At 39.9% G+C, this 24,836-nt stretch overlaps 2 protein-coding genes and 1 long non-coding RNA gene across 5 annotated transcripts; 1 reads left to right on the top strand and 2 right to left on the bottom strand.

The window, feature by feature from the left end:
* Positions 1-2,758: 2,758 nt before the first annotated feature.
* Positions 2,759-4,495, bottom strand: LOC148932714 (uncharacterized). Of its 3 annotated transcripts, none has more exons than XR_016135445.1 (3): positions 3,323-4,495; positions 3,162-3,233; positions 2,759-3,078 (listed from the first exon to the last, which is right to left on the bottom strand). It is a non-coding gene; the product is annotated as an uncharacterized LOC148932714 (long non-coding RNA). The 3 variants fall into 3 exon arrangements; XR_016135444.1 differs by having other exon boundaries at positions 3,347-4,495; XR_016135443.1 differs by having other exon boundaries at positions 3,376-4,495.
* Positions 4,496-12,056: 7,561 nt separating this feature from the next.
* On the top strand, positions 12,057-12,596 carry LOC148932713 (uncharacterized). The gene is made up of 2 exons (XM_089065211.1): positions 12,057-12,232; positions 12,314-12,596. Exons 1-2 carry the CDS (start codon positions 12,057-12,059, stop codon positions 12,594-12,596), a joined length of 459 nt encoding a protein of 152 aa, XP_088921337.1.
* Positions 12,597-14,176: 1,580 nt separating this feature from the next.
* On the bottom strand, positions 14,177-23,554 carry LOC148932712 (uncharacterized). The gene is made up of 3 exons (XM_089065210.1): positions 22,853-23,554; positions 18,085-18,184; positions 14,177-14,748 (listed from the first exon to the last, which is right to left on the bottom strand). Exons 1-3 carry the CDS (start codon positions 23,552-23,554, stop codon positions 14,177-14,179), a joined length of 1,374 nt encoding a protein of 457 aa, XP_088921336.1.
* Positions 23,555-24,836: the final 1,282 nt, after the last annotated feature.

Below are 24,836 nucleotides of genomic sequence, written 5' to 3'. Positions count from 1 at the left end.
TTTTTTCTGAGGTAAGCCACCCCCTGTATAGGGTTTGGAGGTTGTTTCTATGGAATTGATTGAGGGATATTGCTGCCTTGGCTATGTTGGAGGTTCTGATTTTGTGTGATGGTTTGGTGGCTCTGATTTTGTCTGATTTGCTTCTATGTGATGAAATTTTTGTGAGAGTTTGGCATGCTATTGTGTGTATAAACTGCCTTGGTTGGATTATTATGATTAGAGCCACCCCTTTGATGGTTTGGAGGCTCTGATTTTGTGTGATCCTGCCTCTGTGATGAAATTTTTCTGAGAGATGCATGCTATTGTGTGTATAAACTGCCTTGGTTGGATTATTATGATTAGAGCAACCCTCTTGATGGTTTGGAGGCTCTGATTTTGTGTAATTGGTCCTCTGTCATGAAATTTTTCTGAGAGATGCATGCTATTGTGTGTATACACTGCCTTGGTTGGATTATTATGATTAGAGCCACCCCTTTGATAGTTTGGAGGCTCTGATTTAGAGCATCCATCACTTAAACTTGGAATTCATACAAAATGCAGCTTCTAGAATTGTAATGCAGACTAGTAATCCTAACCCAAAATGAAGGCTATAACCCAAAAAATAAGTTTACATCCTAAACACCAACCTATTTTGATGCTTATACTGTAAACCCCATGATCCAAGTGGCCTATCTAGAAATCTAAAATATTGATTAGATGCCCTATGTAATATTAGGCACCCACATCATTCTCTGGGAGTAGTAGATACTTCAAGCTTTCCCTTACCAGATTCTCTTCAACTTCAAGTACTGACGTAGGAAGCCCCACTGTTCTTCTCAACCTTTCTTTGTTCAAGTGGGGTATTTTGTAGTTGTTGCCCCCATGCACTTCTAGGATCTTGCTGAAACAGTTTTGCAATGTTAAAAAAACATTGTTCAAACTTTGTGGTGTGAGTTCCTCAAAAGAACTCCAAACATTACCCAACAATTCATCTATATTGGTGGCTAGTTTATCATCTTGCAGTGATTGTATGGCCCTAAAAAATCCAAGGTCCAATACATTAGTGTCTGGGGAGTTGGCTGGTTGGCTAATTAGATGGAATTTAAATCCATCTAAACTTGCAAGAGACTCAAATTGTGAGTCAGAGGAGTTTAGGTGAGGTTTGACATTATCTTGTTGGATATATATCTCCTTGCTTGCATTGGCTGACCACTTAGCTTTGATTGCTGGAATAATCTGTGCATTATGTATGAATAAATGAATGAATGGCTAAGTGATGACATTACCAATGTCTGATAGGAATGTGAGTTGAAAAAATATTCATACCTGATTCAAGAGACATTCTCTCATTGCTTCCTTGTTAACTGATGGGATAGGCTTTGTCTCCAGTGTCCCTCTAAGCCTATTCTTTGACTTCCTTTTGGCTGGAACTTGTTCTGTGAATGGGAATATGCCTATTTTACCATCAAAGATGGTCTGCCCATCTGTGCCAAGCTGTGGCCTACTTACAGCACACATGAACATCACTATAGTGATGAATCTTTTTTATTTACAAGACCTGTAAGGCTCATCCTCATCCGGCTACAGGTAGTATCTGTCTGAAGCATTTGTCATGTAAAACCATTTCTCATCAATATGAACTGTGTTGTGCATTGCATGATTGAAAAGCCTCTTCATGTGTATAGTGTGTTCAAAAGGAAATAACAGGTTCTCTAGGTCCAGCAAATCCACTAGATCACGCGGTCTAGGAACTCGTTGGTCGCAGGAAATCTCGGTCGTCGGACACACAGAGCACTTCTTTCAAAAAACCCTCAACCACTTTACTAAACCTAGTATAGGGAAGTAGGGATCGATCCCACAGAGAAGGATGCGTAATACTTATGCTCAAGGATTTGGGTGTGTTTTTGGTGTTGGCTGCTGCCACGCATTTTTCTTGGGTTGAGGAAAACAAATTAAACTGACTTGGGAATTCTTAAAACTCCTAAGCTAACAGCTAGACCTAGGCAAAATTGTAAGAGAACGTTGCAAAGGAAATTAACTGCTCAACACTTGATCTAAGAAACTACTTCACTACTAGACCTAGGAAACAAACCGACTGTGGGAACCATGACTGAAAAAGCAAGGTACGAACGAAAAGCTGGCAGAATAACTAACTCTCGTACTAACTAACAGCGACATCGTCTTCTACAACCAAATTGCGTAAAACTCATAAGAAATTTAACATGAACGAAATCAAAACAGAGCAAACTAATTTTAAATCAAATTTATGCATAAACTACGAAGAGCTAAACAGATCTGCAGACACTAGACGAAGCAAATAGAAAACAAGAAGAAAAACTCGAATCCATCTAACAGCTATCTTTCCTCACGTCGAATCCAACCTCAGACGCTAAATCCACTCCGAATCCAAGCGTCCAACACGAACTCCAACCAACAGAAACTCTTCATCACTTCAGATTTGAACAAAAAAACTCCAAACAGTCAATAAACCACAGATCTATCACCAAATTCTCATATCAAACACCACAACATCAAAATAAAACAGAGATCGACATAATACTTATAGAAATAAACTACCAGCAAATAGATCTACGCAAATCGACTTGAAATTCAACTGCTAAACGCAAATCAACAAAGCAGATGTAATACCCGCTCTTTTATTAACCTTTTCTTAACGTTTAATGTCGAACCAGAGAAACGTTTGTTTCTTCTAATTACTTTCAAATCAGAAATATTAGTCAATGACTTTGCTTGTTTGCTAAATTGAAGAGTGTCGATCGGACTATAACATATTTCGTATATATGTATTAAATACAATAAATGTCAAGAAAGAATATGAGGTTACTTTGCTGATCTAGAAAATTCGAATACATATCAAGCTACTCTCTAGTTACAAAATAAATTACACACAAGTTGATGAGAAAGAATTTAAGAATGCAAATATACAAATGTTGGGCCTCTCTTCTCGAACTCAAGATTCTTTCGGCCCAATGACTTGAAGGGCAGCCCGATGGCCCACGCAGCCAGCCCGACTGCCTTGTCTCGATCCAAGACCACATCACCAAGATTCAAAACCATTTCCCTTATCTGCCATCAAACCTGCAATGAACAAACAAAACTAATAAATATTGTAAGGTACCTTTTTCAACATCATACCAAGCAAGGGAAAAAGACATCCTTACTTTATCAAAGGAGGTCAAAATGATCCCAAAATGGCAGGTACACACCTACACTTCCATTGCACCAACCGAGAGCTGCAATGAGAAAACAACAGTTGTTAAAGACTTAGGAGTAAAAGGCTGCAAACCTGTGTGCTAAGTAATAAATGAAAGGAGGGACATACTAAGATAAAACAAATATGGTTTACTTTTCAATGCTGCCAAATTGGAGACTTGCCTTTCTTGGAGTGGCAACTCACCCTTAACCAACTCCTTGTCAAGTAGCTAACCCAAAACGTCTCCCTCTAGCTGCACCAAATCTGCCTGAATCAAGCAACCACCTGCACCCCTACATGTCCAAACAAGTGATATTATGAAGGGAGTAATTGTGCTTCAAGAAAGAGACGAATGTATTAATTAAAAGCTTAGTGAAGATCTTAAAAAGGAGGATTTGGCTGCAAGAAGAGAACAAAGTAATACAACAGCCATTTAAAGCCTCACGAGTACACACACTTCGCCTATATAAACCACTCTATACTGCCCTCTGACTCCCTCCCCATACACCACAAATATTCAGCAAAGTTAGAGAAAAATTTGAGAGCTTGGAGTATCAACACCAGTGGCAGCAAGAGCAACTCCCACTCCCCATAGGTAACACATTTTTCCTCCTCTCATCACAAACACTTGATGCTAAAGCAAGCTCATCTTTTTCCCCAACTTTTCAACAAGGAATCAGGGAGTAAGTGAGAGAGTCCAAGTTTTAGAAGCTGAAAATCAAGCAACTGCTTCAAGAGGTAATACACCTCCACCGCTCTCCCAAATAACATCTCATATCATCATGTAATTTAAGTAGAAAGACATAGAGTAATTTTCAGTAGCTCTACTCCAACCCAATGTAGCTAATCTATCTTAGAATCCAATTTTAAGGATGAAAGAATCCTAAGCACCAAGGCACATGAACAACAAGAGCATAGTTCTATAGCCACACCAAGTTTAAACACCTCCAAGATAACTCAAGAAAGCTTAAACAAGAGAAATAAAAAAAAGAAAGAAAGATAGACTTAGCTTAAGGAGCGAAACGTCCGGCGGCGGGGCGCCGACGGGGAGGCAGAACTCGGCGACATCGGCTCGCTGAGGTGACTGTCGCTGCAGAAGAGGATGACAGCGGCGCTGCCTCGGCAGCGTCAATTGTGAAATGCGACAATGGCAGTGCTGCACCGCTGTGTAGCACGGAGAGAGAGAGAGGCGATGCCTCCTCCTCACTTCCGGCGGGACTCCGGAAACTCCGCGAGGCGTCTGCAGGCCACGGCTGAGAGAGGCAGAAGGAGGCGATGCCTCCTCTGTGCTGCTGGACTCGCCGAGGATGAGAGCGCTCGACAGAGGGCGTGAGACGGAGGCAGCAGACGTGAGTCTCCGGCGAGTGTCGTGGCTGCCTCGCGAAGGAGGCAGCGGCGAATGGAGACGAGCGGCGGTGGGTCTATTCGTCGAGCAGTCGGAGACGAGGTAGGAGGCGATGTGCGCTGCCAGCGACGCAGAGGAGGCGCCGACCGGAGCAGCATCGGGCGCGAGGTGAAGACGCCGCTGTGCCCTTCTCGCTTTGGAGAAATTCAAATTGGAAAAAAAGAAGAGGTCACTCCGGCGTGGATTCGCCGGAGGAGGGTGACAGAAGAGAGAGGCGTGAGGAAGAGAGGTGCCGCGACTTCTCTATTCTTCCGTCTAGGGATTTCATTTTGGAAGGTGAAATTTGGGGATTATCAAGTGTGGTAAAGGAGTATATTTGAGAATAGAATTTGGGCCAATCTTTTGAGATAAGTTTGGGCCAAACTAATTAAAATGGTTGGGCTACTTTTAGTTTTAAGTTGGGCTAAGGAATAAGTTAAGTTGACTAGTCACCAACTTAAATCTTGGGCTCGTTTGAAATGATGGTCGCTAATTAATTTTGAGACGATGAAAATAAACCTCGGATTTATTTTAATGTTTGAATAAATTACATGGAAAATAATACTCCCAGAGGTAATGAATTATTTCCTAAACCTCTACCATAAATTAAATCTCCCGATCTAATTAATGTTTAGGGTTCCTAGAACTTTTTAGAAAAATAAGAGAAAGAATAAATGAGCACGCACTTAGGATGCATTCACGTTTAAGCTTAATTGATTTCTTAAATTCTAATTAAGTATTATTTTATTTCCTAAAGGGACGTATTCACACGTCGTTTAAGACTAAGTCAAAGATTTTTCCCGAAAAGACTTAAGCTATCGAGGTGGGCATTTCTTCCAAAATGTGAACTTGCCTTTTAGCATGATTATGTGAAAATTGTGCTATTTATGTTTTGTCATGCCACTTTATGTTTTATGGATTACCTATCTGCTTGGCTATGCCAATTATGTTTAATCGAATTCGGGTCCCAGTAGGGAAGTAAAGCCTACTCGGACTAGTGTACACATATGGGGATCGTGAGCTAGCTTTTAAGTTGGCCGGTCCAGTGACCGTCGTGGAATGTGGCCACATTCCCGGTTCACATACGTTTCAGATATGGTATATATGTTATGTGATTGCGCAATCAACTTTACGAACAAAAGAAATTTTAGTGACTCGGGCCCTTTAAGTTAAAACCCCGTGTTCACTCAACTGGCTGACAAATCTTTTTACGAAAATTATGTTTCGGCAATGTGCCCACTGAGTATATCAAATACTCAGCCCTGCATGTTTCTTTTCTAATGTGCAGGTTGAACGTGTACGAGGAGGCGAAGGTGTTGTTGGGAAATGATCATTAATAAGTAGTTAGGTAGCCCAAAGTAGTATGTCTTCATACATACTATTTTGTCTTGGACTCTTCCGCTGCAGTAGAACTATGTTCTAGGAATGTATGAATTCAGTCTTGACACTCTGACTTTCTTTTGACTATGTACCCATTTGCCTTCGAAACTATTTCCTTGAGTTGAATTGTTTCTGTTATGCTTAATTCATGAGTGATGAGTTTATATTAGTCGCGAAATAGCTACGTTCACTAGCACTAGGGAGTTGTGCTTGTGACAGAGTGGTATCAGAGCACCGTTCTTTCGCTCTGGACCCAAGAACCTTCCTTCAAGCCTTAGTCTAGAATGATAGTACTAGACTACAATATGACTAAAATGGAAAGCTTAAAGGTGAACCAACACCTCGACTCGTCACGTTCAACCGCAACAATGAGGTAAGTAAGGAGTTCTTACAAGAAAATTTTTAGTTATTCATGAAAGAACTTGATAAAAGGAAAACTGATTTCTTTCTGAAGATATTTTGAAAATATTCAAGGTTTTCAAGGAAAAGCATGTAAATTCCATTTTTCCTACGAACCATGGGATTTCAAGTTTAAAATGTTAAGCGTACGGATGTCTTTGAGACAAATGCTAAAGTATTATTAGTTACGCATGCTCGATTACGTGAAGTATGATGATAGATTAAGGAAGTTTTTAGAAAGTTACGAAATGACTAATGCATGTGAACATAGGATGCCTAAGAAGTACATTAGGCTGAAAGCTCTTGAACAGTAATATAAGTTGATGATTCCCAGCCGCTTTTCTAAGCGGTAAAATGAACGAGTATATGCAAGTTAGGGCAAACCCCTAATTTTGTTTAAAATGAGGAAATATAGATGAATGAGTCTGAAAACGGACCCTGTACCTTTTTCCTCCACCTTATGTTTGGACGAAACCATGATTCGTGATGTTGTATTTGGAATAATTCCAAATGTACAAGAATGAACCTTATAATTTATGAATGAATCCATCTATTCTTAGATGGTAACGATCGCGCGAGATACGAAAAACTACCTACTGCGCATGGGCGTCTATCGAACGTTTTAATGATGTGAACAATAGAAAGTTCCATTTGCCTTTATGATCTCAATCATAACCAAAATGAGCGTACCCTCGATCCAGTAAAGGAGGTGTATCCTTACACGAAAAGATATCGTACCTACAATCTAATTAAGTGATCCAGTCTTGCGAGCAAGTCAAGGAGGCTACGCGATCTAGAAACAATGCTTATAGAACGTTGTGAAGCACGATGGAGAGTGCAATGTTTTACGAGAATGATTGTCCTGACTTATCGAGAACATTATGAAAATATGACCTTCAACGACAGTTATTAGTAGTAACACCAGGAATCATGGCTTGGAATGTATGGTTTCCTAGAACGCTCTGATCATGTTCGAGCTCCGAAAGAACAACCAAGGAAGTGCCACATAACTGGGACAGATGATTATGATCAATAGTACTTACTTGGATTCCCATAGATTTCTTTCTATGAACCTCCTTAATGAAAATGCCCTTGTCTACTTTAGACTTTAGATTGACTTGCATTTATGCAAGTGATGCCTCACTTTTTTCCTTTCCTATGAAAGTTGTGACCCTCTTTCAGTAGGTTGGCTATTGTAGTTGAGCTCCTTGTTTAGAAAATGTAAAGTGTTGAATTCTTAAGCCCCGGTTATAAACCTTTGATTCCAAAGTTGCTTACGACCATGTCCTCCGGGATAATCTCATTTTGAACATCCTTAACAAGGGTGTCCTGCCGTCTATTTAAGATTTTTGATTGACTCATGTTTTTACAATTAATAAGTCGCTATCATTTTTTTTCAACGAAAGTGGTGACTCACTTTCAAATCCTAAATTCAGAAGACTCATATGTTCTCAACTATCTTTGTTGATAGTTGTCTCCTACGACCCATCATTTATAAGATCAATATCCTGGGTTCTTTAACTCTCAACTTCACCCTTAAGTTGCTTATTGTTCAGACATTTTTCCTCAGAGAATGGCACAATAAGTAGAACTTTTGTTCACCTCCTTATTTGGCAACCATATTGCGGCTATTTCATCCTTATATGGGTGAATTTTTTTTTTAGCCCAGTTCCACTACATGCATTGTTTCTAGATCAGGATTTCTTTTTGAAACAATAAGTTAAGGCTAATGAATTGCATTTTCCTTGATGGTAGTTGACTTTTCCAAAAAAATATTTCTTTCACTTTGGTCGCTACCTGTGAATCCATTGATGTATTTCCATGATTTCCACATTATGATGTTGGTGAACCATGATCAACGTTAAATCATGGCAATTGTTCACATTTCTAAACCCTCCTGCGACTAATCATATGAGGTCTTGACATGTTGAAACCATCATCCTTAATGTCCGGATCTAGTCAATTTGAGCGGACAATTGAACTATATTATTTGACAGCCTACTATGGAAATTGAGAGTTAGTTCAGTATCATCTTATTTTCATGACCTACCCCATGTTCTTTCAAGCTCCCATCAGAAGTGAGCTTTCAAATTCGATGGGTTTATCTAAAACCATTTGGACCGCCTGGTTCTTTGAATTGACATGATGAGTTCAATTGAACTTAGTATTTTCCTTCAATATCAATTGTCGCAAGTTGATGATGAAAATTCATAAGAGTCGAACAAGAGATGTTATCCTTGTCCACTTTGATGTTCTGGAGCCCTTCAAATTTTCAGTCATGATCCTTCTATGTTCCTATCCAAGTTAAGACTGTTAGATTAATCTCCAAGTTCTTGATACAAGACTCTCGAGAAATGCATAGCCTTAATTACTTTAAGATACGTATGATAAATAAGTTTCTATTACCACACGTGCAGAAAATGATACAGCATCCAGAAGCGTCGCATAATCGACAACACGAAATGTTAAATATTTCACATCTTCGTACCGCTTGTAACAAGCTGGAAAAAAGATCGAATCTTATGCTATGTGGATAGGTAATTATCCTTAAGAAGAGAAATGTTAAGGAATATATATATATATATATATATATATATATAGATCAAATGACTTTTGATGATGTACAAGACCATATATACAAATGTTTAACGGATCGAAATGCTTATTAAGAGTAAGATAAGTGAGTCACAAGAAACGAGGACTCAGTCATGGTTATGTAATGAAAATCATGGATCAAATGCGAGCATATTCGTAGTTTTCATTTGACGAAACAAATTCCATCAACCAGAGGGATTCGTCTGAGAGGTGGCTAGAAAGAGCCACAGGTTGGAGAGACATTCGAGAAAAAAAAAAACGCGTGATAGCACCACTACCCTCACCATCCCTGCTACGGGAGGAGAGAATCAAAAATTTTCTTTAAAGAGTTATCGCGAGAGAACGGATATGGAGTCCTACAATGTGGAATAAGGACAAACGTTAGCAACAAAATGCGAAGAAGTATTCTGTGATATGTTAAACCATACCCCCGATTAAGCGGTCCAAAAAAGAAATGACGATAGAGTTTTGTGTTAATCCTAGACATGAGATCGATATCATCGTGGAAAGTCATGTTAGATTATTTTACCACGAATCGCTTAGTCGAACAAAAGGGCATGAAGCCAGCAAGGTTTGGAGAAAGAAGCCAACACCTTCACTATACTATTCCTGTATTCAAGGATAAATATAATTAAAACAAAGTTTGTACTAAATCATGACAAAATGGATTACGACCGGCATAAAAGTATCCTTAGGACTACGAAAAGTAGACTACCCCAGCTAAGTAGAAGGTTACGAAGTCTAATTTGCTAGCCCTATGGCTACAATTACGACCGATGCAAGCATTAGAGAACTCCGTATGTGACGATGAAGCTTAATATGAGGAATGGCTTCACCAGTCATAGAAAATAAATTAATCAATGGATGGCTTGAATCAGCCCTAGTATCAAAGGAAGGCACCATACGGAATGACGCCTAACGAGTCAGAAGAACTAAAGATACAGTTCCAAGAACTACTAGACCTGGGTTTCATCCGACCCAGTGTGTCACCATGGGACGCACCAGTACTCTTCGTGTAGAAGAAAGACGGAACACTGAGATGTGTATCGACTACCGAGAGTTGAAAAAGTTGACTCTCAAGAACAAGTATCCGCTACCGAGGATTGATGACCTTTTTGACCAACTTCGAGGGGCGGGTGTATTCTCAAAAATGGACTTGAGATCAGGCTATCACCAAGACGGCGTTCCACACCAGATATGGCCATTACGAGTTCACTGTAATGCCTTTTGGGCTTACAAATGCCCCGGCGGTGTTCATGGACCTAATGAACTACGCGTTCCACCCGTACTTGCACAAGTTCGTCCTAGTCTTTATAGATGATGTACTTATCTATTCGAAGAATGAGAAGGAACACGAGAAACATCTGAGAACCACCTTAGAGACGTTGAGAGCCGAGAAAATCTATGCTAAGTTTGGAAAATGTGAGTTCTGGCTTAACGAGGTGAACTTCCTTGGACACATAGTAACGGTAGAAGGGATCCGAGTGGACCCTGCAAAGGTGGAAGCAGTACAACGTTGGCAGTCACCAACAACGCCTAATGAGATTCGAAGTTTCTTAGGTTCGGCTGGATATTACCGAAGGTTTATTGAAGGATTTTCTAAAATAGCCAAACCAATGACTCAACAGCTCAAGAAAGAAGCTAAGGTCAATTGGACACCGGAGTGTGAGGCAAGCTTCCAGCTGTTAAAAGAAAAGTTGACCACTGCACCAGTCCTAGCCGTGCCAGCACCAGGAGCAGGTTATGTGGTGGACACCGATGCATCAAAGATCGGACTCGGATGCGTATTAATGCAGAATGGCAAGGTGATTGCGTACGCGTCACGCCAACTCAGGCCGCACGAGTTAAACTACCCCACTCATGATCTGGAACTAGCGGCAGTGGTACATGCCTTGAAGATTTGGAGACATCACCTCTACGGAGATCGATGTGAGATCTTCACGGACCACAAGAGCCTCAAATACTTTTTCGAGTAGAAAGATTTGAACATGCGACAACACCGATGGCTCGAATTAGTAAAGGATTATGACTGTGGTATAAATTACCATCCTGGCAAGACGGATATAGTGGCAGATGCCTTGAGCAGAAAGGCTACACCCCTATTGACCACCTTCCTCACACAGAATGAAGAGCTCGTATGTGAGTTTGCTAAGATGCGACTGGAAGTAGTAAGAGCACCGGAGACGGTGGAAAGTAGGATCGCCACTTTGGTGATTGAACCAGACTTAAGGGCCAAAATTGTTGAGGCTCAAAGGAATGATGAAGCATTGGAGAAAATCTGCCTTAAAGTGAGGACAGGAAAAGAGGCAAGTTACCGCGAAGAGGCGGATAACGCCCTCACTTTTGAAGGAAGATTGTGTGTGCCCAATGACGAGACACTCAGAAATGAGATCAGGAGTAAAGCGCATGAAACACCTTACACTGCTCACCCAGGGACCACGAAAATGTATCAAGACATAAAGAAACAGTTTTGGTGGGATGACATGGAGAGGAGCATAGCGCCGTTTGTAGAAAGATGCCTAGCATGTCAACAAGTGAAGACTCTACATCAACGACCCTATGGGAAATTGCAACCCCTAGAAATTTCTGAGTGGAAATGGGAGCACATTGCGATGAATTTCATGACAGGATTGCCAAAGTCCCAACGGGGAAATACTGTCATCTGGGTGTTTATAGATCACCTCACCAAAAGCGCTCACTTTGTACCAATTCGTATCACTTACGGATCGGACAAGTTAGCTTAGATCTATGTACAAGAGATCTTACGCCTACATGGAGTACCAGTGACAATCACTTCAGACCGTGATTTAAAATTCACTTCTGGATTTTGGATAAGCCTGCAGCAAGACCTGGGCACCCGATAGAATTTCAATACTGCGTTCCATCTGCAGGCGGATGGACAGTCTGAAGGGACGATCCAGACACTGGAAGATATGTTGAGAGCCGTAGTGCTCGACCGTGGAGGAGGCTGGGAGCCCGCATTACCGCTTATAGAGTTTGCTTACAGCAACAGTTATCAGGCAACTATAAACATGACCCCATATGAAGCATTGTATGGAAAGAAATGTAGAACACCGCCTTAGTGGTGAAGTCGGTGAGAGAGAGATGCTCGAACCAGATTCTGTAGAAAAGATAATAGAGATCGTCGGTCAGATCCGTGAAAGAATCAAAGAAGCTCAAGATAAGCAAAAGTCTTACGCAGATGTTCGCAGAACCGACCTGCAGTTCAAGGCTGAAGATAGAGTTTTTCTGAAGGTATCCCCATCAAAAGGGATAACAAGGTTCGGTGTCAAAGCCAAGCTATGGCCGCATTTCATCGAACCCTAAGAGATTCCAGAAGAAGTCGGTCCTGTGGCGTATAGATTGGCGCTACCACCGAGCTTCGAAAATGTGCACATTGTTTTTCATGTGTCACAATTGAGGAAATATGTGTTCGACCCCAAATGCGTAGTTCACCAGGAAATGGTGTTGGAACCAAGTTTAAGCCATGAAGAAAGGCCTAAGCAATCTTGGATCGGAAAGAAAGAGTTGAGGAATAAATCTATTATAATGAAGAAAGTTCTGTGGAAGCATCACGGCCACGAAGAAGATACGTGGAAATTGGAAGACAAGATGAAGGAAAAGCACACAGAACTTTTTGAGTGACAAGAATTTCGGGACGAAATTTTTGCTAAGGAGGGTAGAATGTAATACCCGCTCTTTTATTAACCTTTTCTTAACGTTTAATGTCGAACCAGAGAAACGTTTGTTTCTTCTAATTACTTTCAAATCAGAACTATTAGTCAATGACTTTGCTTGTTTGCTAAATTGAAGAGTGTCGATCGGACTATAACATATTTCGTATATATGTATTAAATACAATAAATGTCAAGAAAGAATATGAGGTTACTTTGCTGATCTAGAAAATTCGAATACATATCAAGCTACTCTCTAGTTACAAAATAAATTACACACAAGTTAATGAGAAAGAATTTAAGAATGCAAATATACAAATGTTGGGCCTCTCTTCTCGAACTCAAGATTCTTTCGGCCCAATGACTTGAAGGGCAGCCCGATGGCCCACGCAACCAGCCCGACTGCCTTGTCTCGATCCAAGACCACATCACCAAGATTCAAAACCCTTTCCCTTATCTGCCATCAAACCTGCAATGAACAAACAAAACTAATAAATATTGTAAGGTACCTTTTTCAACATCAAACCAAGCAAGGGAAAAAGACATCCTTACTTTATCAAAGGAGGTCAAAATGATCCCAAAATGGCAGGTACACACCTACACTTCCATTACACCAACCGAGAGCTGCAATGAGAAAACAACAGTTGTTAAAGACTTAGGAGTAAAAGGCTGCAAACCTGTGTGCTAAGTAATAAATGAAAGGAGGGACATACTAAGATAAAACAAATATGGTTTACTTTTCAATGCTGCCAAATTGGAGACTTGCCTTTCTTGGAGTGGCAACTCACCCTTAACCAACTCCTTGTCAAGTAGCTAACCCAAAACGTCTCCCTCTAGCTGCACCAAATCTGCCTGAATCAAGCAACCACCTGCACCCCTACATGTCCAAACAAGTGATATTATGAAGGGAGTAATTGTGCTTCAAGAAAGAGACGAATGTATTAATTAAAAGCTTAGTGAAGATCTTAAAAAGGAGGATTTGGCTGCAAGAAGAGAACAAAGTAATACAACAGCCATTTAAAGCCTCACGAGTACACACACTTCGCCTATATAAACCACTCTATACTGCCCTCTGACTCCCTCCCCATACACCACAAATATTCAGCAAAGTTAGAGAAAAATTTGAGAGCTTGGAGTATCAACACCAGTGGCAGCAAGAGCAACTCCCACTCCCCATATGTAACACATTTTTCCTCCTCTCATCACAAACACTTGATGCTAAAGCAAGCTCATCTTTTTCCCCAACTTTTCAACAAGGAATCAGGGAGTAAGTGAGAGAGTCCAAGTTTTAGAAGCTGAAAATCAAGCAACTGCTTCAAGAGGTAATACACCTCCACCGCTCTCCCAAATAACATCTCATATCATCATGTAATTTAAGTAGAAAGACATAGAGTAATTTTCAGTAGCTCTACTCCAACCCAATGTAGCTAATCTATCTTAGAATCCAATTTTAAGGATGAAAGAATCCTAAGCACCAAGGCACATGAACAACAAGAGCATAGTTCTATAGCCACACCAAGTTTAAACACCTCCAAGATAACTCAAGAAAGCTTAAACAAGAGAAATAAAAAAAAGAAAGAAAGATAGACTTAGCTTAAGGAGCGAAACGTCCGGCGGCGGGGCGCCGACGGGGAGGCAGAACTCGGCGACATCGGCTCGCTGAGGTGACTGTCGCTGCAGAAGAGGATGACAGCGGCGCTGCCTCGGCAGCGTCAATTGTGAAATGCGACAATGGCAGTGCTGCACCGCTGTGTAGCACGGAGAGAGAGAGAGGCGATGCCTCCTCCTCACTTCCGGCGGGACTCCGGAAACTCCGCGAGGCGTCTGCAGGCCACGGCTGAGAGAGGCAGAAGGAGGCGATGCCTCCTCTGTGCTGCTGGACTCGCCGAGGATGAGAGCGCTCGACAGAGGGCGTGAGACGGAGGCAGCAGACGTGAGTCTCCGGCGAGTGTCGTGGCTGCCTCGCGAAGGAGGCAGCGGCGAATGGAGACGAGCGGCGGTGGGTCTATTCGTCGAGCAGTCGGAGACGAGGTAGGAGGCGATGTGCGCTGCCGGCGACGCAGAGGAGGCGCCGACCGGAGCAGCATCGGGCGCGAGGTGAAGACGCCGCTGTGCCCTTCTCGCTTTGGAGAAATTCAAATTGGAAAAAAAGAAGAGGTCACTCCGGCGTGGATTCGCCGGAGGAGGGTGACAGAAGAGAGAGGCGTGAGGAAGAGAGGTGCCGCTGCTTCTCTATTCTTCTGTCTAGGGATTTCATTTTGGAAGGTGAAATTTGGGGATTATCAAGTGTGGTAAAGGAGTATATTTGAGAATAGAATTTGGGCCAATCTTTTGAGATAGTTTGGGCCAAACTAATTAAAATGGTTGGGCTAAGGAATAAGTTAAGTTGACTAGTCACCAACTTAAATCTTGGGCTCGTTTGAAATGATGGTCGCTAATTTATTTCGAGACGATGAAAATAAACCTCGGATTTATTTTAATGCTTGAATAAATTACATGGAAAATAATACTCCCAGAGGTAATGAATTATTTCCTAAACCTCTACCATAAATTAAATCTCCCGATCTAATTAATGTTTAGGGTTCCTAGAACTTTTTAGAAAAATAAGAGAAAGAATAAATGAGCACGCACTTAGGATGCATTCACGTTTAAGCTTAATTGATTTCTTAAATTCTAATTAAGTATTATTTTATTTTCTAAAGGGACGTATTCACACGTCGTTTAAGACTAAGTCAAAGATTTTTCCCGAAAAGACTTAAGCTATCGAGGTGGGCATTTCTTCCAAAATGTGAACTTGCCTTTTAGCATGATTATGTGAAAATTGTGCTATTTATGTTTTGTCATGCCACTTTATGTTTTATGGATTACCTATCTGCTTGGCTATGCCAATTATGTTTAATCGAATTCGGGTCCCAGTAGGGAAGTAAAGCCTACTCGGACTAGTGTACACATATGGGGATCGTGAGCTAGCTTTTAAGTTGGCCGGTCCAGTGACCGTCGTGGAATGTGGCCACATTCCCGGTTCACATACGTTTCAGATATGGTATATATGTTATGTGATTGCGCAATCAACTTTACGAACAAAAGAAATTTTAGTGACTCGGGCCCTTTAAGTTAAAACCCCGTGTTCACTCAACTGGCTGACAAATCTTTTTACGAAAATTATGTTTCGGCAATGTGCCCACTGAGTATATCAAATACTCAGCCCTGCATGTTTCTTTTCTAATGTGCAGGTTGAACGTGTACGAGGAGGCGAAGGTGTTGTTGGGAAATGATCATTAATAAGTAGTTAGGTAGCCCAAAGTAGTATGTCTTCATACATACTATTTCGCACCAGTACTCTTCCGCTGCAGTAGAACTGTGTTCTAGGAATGTATGAATTCAGTCTTGACACTCTGACTTTCTTTTGACTATGTACCCATTTGCCTTCGAAACTATTTCCTTGAGTTGAATTGTTTCTGTTATGCTTAATTCATGAGTGATGAGTTTATATTAGTTGCGAAATAGCTACGTTCACTAGCACTAGGGAGTTGTGGTTGTGGCAGCGGAAAGACAATAAGTATCATCAACAACCAGGTCGACTCCCAAAAGTGAAGTTCGACAGTAAAAAACGAGCAAAACAACGAAAATTAAAAGGAATTGTATCCTCGTCCACACTCGAACGGTGTTACCAACCGCGAAACTTCTAAAGAAAGTGACCTTCGTACCCGACTACCCCAGATCTCCCATTCCCAAGTGTGTGTAGTGTGTGTGAGCTAAGAAGAGTGAAAAAAAGTGATATCCCTTGCGTTGCATGCTCTTCTATATATAGGCGTTGGAGTGGGGCCCAGCGAGGTATAGATAAGACTTTGTTGCCCTCAGCTATTGACTCCTCTGTCACGCCATCTTTTCTTTTAAATCTTGCTCACTTCGTTCATTTCCTTCGCTAGACCATCTCCTTCAACACTTCCTTGATCTAGCGATTTTTTTCTTCACACACCTGGCTTAGGAAACGTGTTAGACCCAACAAATTATAACATTTTTCACATATAACCGATACATGAAATTAGCCTTATCAATGAAAAGAAGCTTCCCTTCATCTATAGCTGGTTGAATATGAGTAAGACACCATCTCATTCTAGAAATTTTTTTACTTCAGTGAGTGCTGGCTTTATGGCATTTGTATGTGACCTTATCAGGTTATTCTTTGCCCATCTACCAACTGTGGTCTTGCTAACTTCCATCTTAATAGCATGTTTTCTATAGCAGGATCTCTCAAGAAAAGACAAGTGTCTAAACTTATCTTCATCTAAATTTCTTTTACGTGTTTTCTTAGTATATCCTGATGCTTTGCCTATCATGACAACATGTTTCCCATCTTCAATGTGCTGCTTGGCTATTCCCCATAAGCGACTCACTGTCCTTTTGTGCACTTTGAATCACTTGGCTGCCTCTTGAAATGAACCATGTGGCAGTGCTCCAACTTGGCATTGATGTTGAAGGAACTACACAATATGTTCTTCTCTTGGTTGCTCAAACACAGATGTTCTTCTCTTGGTTGCTCAAAGAGAAGAACCAATTTGTATGCTATAGATGTTATTAACCCCCTGGTCCAAGAATATCTTGAGACTGAATTGATACAGGAACAAATTGACAACTCGAAGTTGAGCCATTTAATCGACCGAGAAGTTGTAGGGTGGTGTGCAGCAATGAACACAATGGAATTGACAGATGAGGAACTAGCAGAAGTCATCATGGAGTTTTGCAAAAATCCCAAGTCAGCTAGATCAAGGGGATCAGCCCATGTGGCCAGTTTAGAAAATACTCCTGGGTCTGGGAAGGAGACTACCTGATGTTGCAGAAAAAAAATCCCTTGCCCTAGGAGACGAATGACACCGAGAAAGAACTGAAGACACTTCCACCAGGTCTCAAGTAATGCTTACTTGGAAAAGAATGAGACATTCCCAGTGATAGTCAACAGTAACTTGACCAAGGAGCAGGAGAAGGAACTATTGGAAGTAATCAAGCGGAACAAGAAGACAATAGGATGGACCCTCTCTAATTTAGTATGAATTAGCCCTGATCTCTGCATGCACCACATCCGGTTAGAGGAGGGTGTGAAGGCTCACCGAGACGCACAACAGAAGCTGAATCCGAACATGCGGGAGGAAGTTCTGAAGGAGGTGTTGAAATTGCTCTCTCTAGGGATCATCTACTCCATCCCGGATAGTGAGTGGGTCAGTCCAGTCCATATGGTGCCCAAAAAGTCAGGAATACAGGTTATCAAGAATGAAAAGAACGAATTGGTGCCCACTAGGCTTGTGACTGGATGGAGGATGTGCATCGACTATAGGAAGCCGAATGAAGCCACGAAGAAGGATCACTTCCCTCTACTCTTCATTGACCAGATGCTAGAAAGGTTAGCTGAAAAACAGTATTTTTGTTTCCTTGATGGATATAGCGGTTATTTCCAGATCTACGTAGACTCAGAGGATCAGGGAAGACCACATTCACTTGCCCTTTCGGTACGTATGCATACCGCAGAATGCCGTTTGGGTTGTGTAACGCACCAGGAACGTTCCAGCGGTGTATGATGAGTATCTTTTCGGATTTGCTTGAGGTATGCATTGAGATATTCATGGATGGTTTTACCATATATGGGAATTCATACGACACTTTTGTGCACTTTGAATCACTTGGCTGCCTCTTGAAATGAACCATGTGGCAGTGCTCCAACTTGGCATTGATGTTGAAGGAACTGCACAATATGGTTCTTCTCTTGGTTGCTCAAACTCAGGGTGGCCCTCGGCCCTTGCTCTGGTTCTGCCTCGTGAATATGCTCCTGCTCTGTCTGTAGTTACATACTGTTGCTCCATCTCCATTGCCTTATGAAGAGAATTCTCTAAGGGTAATTTAGCTATAAATACCTTTGGTTGGTTTGTTGGTAGGTGGAATTCAAGTTTTTGGAGTAATGGTGGAGTGAATGTATTTATAGGTGTATTTTAGCTTAAATTTGGTTTTGGAATTTTCCCTCCATGGGATTGTAATGAATTTTTCCCTCCTTATTTGGAGTTTGAGTTAGTGAATATTGAATTTGGTTCCCTCTTTAAATTTGTTGAGATGTGATGGCCGAAAAACATGGGTTTGCAATGTGTGAAACAGTTTTTTTTATTTTAATTTTGGCAAAGCTTAAATTTTTGTAAAGAAAAAAGAGTAAACACATTGAAAGATTAAAAACAATAAGTTTAAATAATTTAAACAACCAAACTTATAAGTAAAAAAGAAACAATTTTAAAATCTAAAAAGTCAAACCATCTCACTTTCCACCATCTCACTTCATTTATTACACACTCTACCATCTCACTTCATTAATTACACACTCCACCGTGTCATAACTAAATGACACTCCTAATGTGGGACGGAGGGAGTATTTTCATAGACTAGGAAATACTAAAATTTTTGAAATATATTCTTTCAGTAGATAGCAATAAAGAATATATATTTCGTATTAAATCCTTTCAGTGATTTACCACACTAGTGTTACTAATCTCTTCTTAGATAATAGAGAATTATCACAAACACCACAACCATACCAATAGGTAGCCAAGACCTATCTAGATTGTGAACTCGTTTTTCTTCTTACTAGATCTGGTCAAGTCCCCTACTGGAGAACCCATGAGAAATCATCAGATTCCCCTACTTTAACCTTGTTTATTTATATTTCAATAAATAAACCATTATATTATATTTTTATTCTCATAATTAGGTAAATAACTGGATGTGGCGTTTCTTGTAAACATGCACAAGCTGAATGTACAAAGGCATGTACGCTCGAAGCATCTTTTAGTATACAAACCTCAACAAAGATTTTGGCAGCACGTAGGACATATAATGTAACAGCCCGGATTTCTAGGGTATAATAAATACGGCGACTGCTTCCAAAACGGACTTAAAAGCAATAAAAACATAGGCTAGGGTTTCATTTAAAGAGATTTGACCAAGGTACTAAATGAACTATCAAAGCAATAAGTCAACGGTTTAACCTAGAAAATCAATGAAGAATAGATACCATAAACTATGATAAAAAATCAAGGGTTCGACATAAATTCAACAAAACCACAACATGTCTCAATCTTCTAAACCAAAGGGAACAAGTTCAAAATAGCCAAATAATACTAATAAGTTTCAAAAATTCAGCGGAAGCAACCAAGAGAAAGTGAAGTTATGTATGAAGACACAACTACACTCGAAGTTCAAAATATCCATCTTATTTTATTAATGTGCTCAACACCCGCCACCGCTCGTCGCCGTTCAACCCGCACATAAGGAAAACACCTGCAGGACTGAGTATTTTGAAATACCAGTGAACTCGTTGCCAAAACATTTTAATAGTTATGCCACCCTTACCATAGTGAACTCGAGTTTGCAATTATCAAAATAAATATCATCGAGTATCACAAAAATATTTTCATAGACTGGCCAGTCAAACAACTCCCCACTTTTCTCATCAATTTCCACAATCATAACATTTCCATGGTGCGACGAAAGTGTGGCCACACTTTTCGCCCATGAGACCGGCCGACTAGCAAGGACGGCTCCCGATCCCACCGTGTACACTAGCCTGGTAGGGTTTGCGGCCCTACTCAGACCCGAATTCGTTTATACATATCCATAACCCTATAGCCCAATGGAGCGAACTCACAAACTAGGCATCAGACGCACAATATCATAACAAAACAAACATAGGCATGACATAACAGTTAAACCACCCTTATCTCTCCACTTTCATAAATTTGCAACATAAAAGAGTTTAAGAATAAAGCCCACCTCGACTGCTTAGGTTTCAAGTACGTTTCTCTCTTTCGTTATCCGGCTTCGCAACCGAGGTTTCACCTTTTAATCACATAGGCACATATCACAAATCAGTTTCAACATCAACTCCTAAATCATGCATGTCTCAACGCTTCCCCCTTTTTCCCACCGATCCAGATTACGTTTATCATTCAACCCAAGCCATATTCATCATATAAGTCTTCACACTCAACAATCTTAGGTCTAACATCAACTTATGTCACACATGAGTGTTTTGCCAACACACGCATACACACACACGGTTTCACACACACATGCATCCCAATCATCAATTTATTTCCCTTTTTCACTCGTTCTAGATGCATGAGGGTTCAAGAGCACCGATTAATCGGTTAGATGAAGAAGATTAATATGAGAATACTTTTTTGAGAAAATGAACGGTAGAAATCAAAGTATTAGCCTTGGTTCTTCAAGATTCTTGAATTAAACTTCAATTCTTCTCCAAAAGATGACGAAATATTAGAGAATAGAAGAAGAAAATTGAGAGAGAGGAAAAAGGAGAGGGGGCGTGTACTTTGGGGTGGGGGCGAAAATTTGAGCTAGGGTTTAGGGTTTTTGGCTTCTTATTTATAGAGTTAAATAGAATCTATTAGGTAAATAAAATAGGATTGGGAAGATTTGATTCTCCACAATTAATTAAAAACAAATATTGTGGAGTAGAGAAGAAGAAATAAAAAAAAATGAACTAGGGTTTCAAGGCATGAAGTTTTCGAAAATTGTGGCTTTTTATTTAGCCAAGATTTTGTTTTGTATATTTTACGGAGTAGAATAAAATATCACGAAGCAAAATAAAAATAAAAATCCTCCCATTGGAAAAGGAAATAGGCGTGTACTTGGCCATCCAATAAGGAATGGATTTTTAAATATTAACTAAAATAAGATATGGCAAGATCTCTTGAGGTATGGTAAGATTTGGTAGAATATTTAAATTCTAGGTATGGAAGGAAATCAAATAAGGGATCAATTAAACAATAAAATAATTCCTCCTTCCCAAACATAGGTGATTTTCGAAAATCACCTAGAATCAATAGGGTGTCGATTTTCTCATTAAGAAATAGAGAATAATTAGGCTTTGGATTTAATTTGGATAAATATCCCAAGAATGAAATTAAATCCGGAAAAATAGGGTTTTTCTCCAATAAGGCTAAGGGTTTCGAAAATCTCAAAATTATGTGGCTATAGTATTTATGGAAATATCCTAAAAATCTCACTCATCCTTAAACAAATAATTCACCACATAATTCCACCTTTAATTCAAATATTCACAAGTCACGTCATATACTCATCAAGTTTGACTTTTCAAACTCCAACGCAACCCTAGACACAACTTGGTCATAAGAACTCATTCAATAAATTCATTCATCAATTAATTCACGTCTCCCACGTCATCAAATAAAATTTTACGGCTCTAAAATTAGGGTTCAAATTTTCGGGGCGTTACACATAACCATTTATGCGCATTTGTATTTTTTTCATTTTAGAATTTTTTTTATTTTAATGAAATATGTTTAGTTTTGTTTTATATTTTTGTCTCCAATTTATTTCATTTTGTAATTTTATACTCCCTCTCTTCCGCGGCAGTTGAGTCATTTTTTTTCGGCACGGTGATTAAAAAAGAGATATTAAAATATCAAGTGATGAGATAATAAGGAAGGAAAGTTAGAAAAGTAGAATAATAAAGTAAGAGAGGGAAAATGTATTACTTTTTGCTAAAAAAATGATTCTACTAAAAAATCAAAAGGTCGTCTTATTCAAAACCCCAATTATGACATCCCTTCTCTCCTACTTTACACCTCGGAACGTACCGTTCTTATAGAGATGAACGCGAGTGCATCTTGGATCTGTCGATTATGTTATGGACGGAGTCCTACCGTACCTTTTTCTTTTTTTTTTATTTCCCTCTCGACTCTTCAAAAAAGAAGTCGGTTTGTTAAGCGTATCCGCACTTCTATAAGAAATGATATAGAGATAGTGGTTGTTTAAGGATAGACTAGGCAATAATAAGATATTTGAATGTTCGCTCGGGTTAGCAGGGGGTTTGCTAGACAGACATTATCGAATAGCGCCTTTTTTCGGGAATACAACGGGATCTTCGTAAAGTTGATCGTTATGAGTGTTATGACGAATTTGATTGGGAGATTCAATGGCAAAACGAAGGAACATCCCAAAATGAAAAAAAATGATTCAACTACCATGGAACGGGGAATGTATTTGATAAAGAGCAACAATTAAAATTATATAGAGATAGTGAGATAAGCTCAGGATAGGTTGACGATGGGCTGATGATCGGCGTGGATGGGCCGAAGATGGGCTGAGAGATAGGTTGCGGACTTGGCCGGAGGAAATTGGAGATGGGCTGAAGATGAGTTGTTCCCCATTGTGAGTCCTCTTATATTCCTCCCAAACCTGATCAACATCTTTTCCTAACAACAGATTCCAATACTCCGGCATATAAACTACCCTCATCATCCTATTTAGCTCCGGCGTGAACCCTTCTCTTAAACTGTCGCAGTACTCCAAAAACCTCGACGTCGTGCCATATCCTTCGTCCCACCGGATTCCCTGTCCAGGCTTCGAGTACCCTTCGACATAGAAAGGCGACTTCAACACGGAATAATCGGCCATCCCCTCCGTCAATCCACCGGGCGCCGTGCCCTTGCCCGACCACTGGAATATGTGCGTCATTTCATGATACAAAATTGAGGTGAACCTAAACCTAGCTCCATCCCCGGGAGGGTATGTCTCGATGCCCTTGGCGCCCATGTACACGTTGTTTTCTCCGGTTTCAGCGAGGTTGCTGTCCTGGAGGTCTTGGATGATCACGTTTACAACATCGTCTGGGTAATAGTGGCGCCGGTCAGCCTCTGACGGCTGCCGGAATAGCGTCCATATGAAGTTCGCGATTTCGGGCATTGTTTTGAGGGTGTAGGCGATGCCAATCTCGCGGTCAAAGCGCTGCCCTCCCGGTGTGGAGGAGGCATTGTTGGTGGCGCCGAATCGGACGGCGAGGGTGCCTTGAAGGAGTGAGAGGGCAATGAGAAGCCATGGTAGGGATAAGTTATTAGTTTTTGTTGCCATGGTTTGTTTTAGTAGTTTTAAATGTGATAAAAATTGGTATTGGTTTTTGTGGTATATATATATCGACTTTGGTGAGCTAATGTTATGTTGGGAATTAGATGACTATTTCGTTAATGAGGAGGTTGCGTGGATTTAGTTTCATATATATTTTGCTAATAAATTAAGTGTGTTGTGGTAATACTTTTTTATTAAAGTAATAAGTGAATAATTTATGTGTGTGCGAGCGAATTTTGTAACGTTACATGGAATATCTGCAAGCATGCATGCGATTAATGGATAAATGACATTATATATTTTCTAAATGAATGTAGACATAATTGAAACTATAATTATACACTATAAAAACATGATTTGCATGATTTAAACATGAATTACACATCAGAATAAAATTAAAACACAATTTTTAAACAATAATAATTTAAAAAATTAAATAAGAATAATATTTTTAAAAAAATTACCAAAATCTAGCCCAATCAAATCCTAACTCAATCCAATATATCGGGTTGCAAACATCATTGGAAAGAGATTTAGAATTTTGGCGGCGTTCATGGTCCGATACTTGCTTTACAATCTCGTTCTTTTAAAAATACGGGTACCGATACAACCTTATGTCGTACTATATACTACTTCCACCACTTTCTCATCCTCAGTTTTACTTTACCGATTATATATTAAAATTCGCGTCATTTACAAATCAATCTATATTTGTGGACATATGGAGTATCAACGATTGTGTCTTTAGTTCTTTTCTGTATGATTTTTTAATAGATTGAACTATTCCCTTCGTCCCATCTAAAATGACATATTTTTTAGCCGGCACAAGATTTTAGGAGTTATTGGTTAATGTATTTAATTGGAGAAAGAAAATGTGGGTGTAAGTATTAAAATAGAGAGAGAAAGAAAGATGAATATTTAAATAGGAGTGAGAAAAAGTGATTGAATGTATTAATTGGAGAGGGAAAATTACCAAAAAAGAAAATATGTCATCTTAATTGGAATAAGCTAAAATGGAAAAAGTGTCATCTTATATGGGACGAAAGAAGTATATTTTTGGTACATAAGCTTTTAAATTGTAACAAATGCAGTACTCAAACTTTAAAAATATCTTTCACTTATACTTTTGGTGGAATATCCTATAGGGCCTTTTGCACTTTTTTGGATTTTATATTTGTCCAAAATATTCTTCAGCCCTTAAGGGACGTTTTAGTTTATTTGTGGTGTTTTAGCTAGATTGTTGTCATTTCTCTTTCATCACAAATAAATTAAAATGCCTCTCAAGAAT

This window comes from Salvia hispanica, chromosome 2 (assembly GCF_029641045.1).
Source record: "Salvia hispanica isolate PSC_SH4W2 chromosome 2, Shi_PSC_v1, whole genome shotgun sequence".
In the NCBI taxonomy this organism is placed as follows: Eukaryota; Viridiplantae; Streptophyta; class Magnoliopsida; order Lamiales; family Lamiaceae; genus Salvia; species Salvia hispanica.
This window is presented reverse-complemented; position numbering and strand designations above follow the sequence as displayed.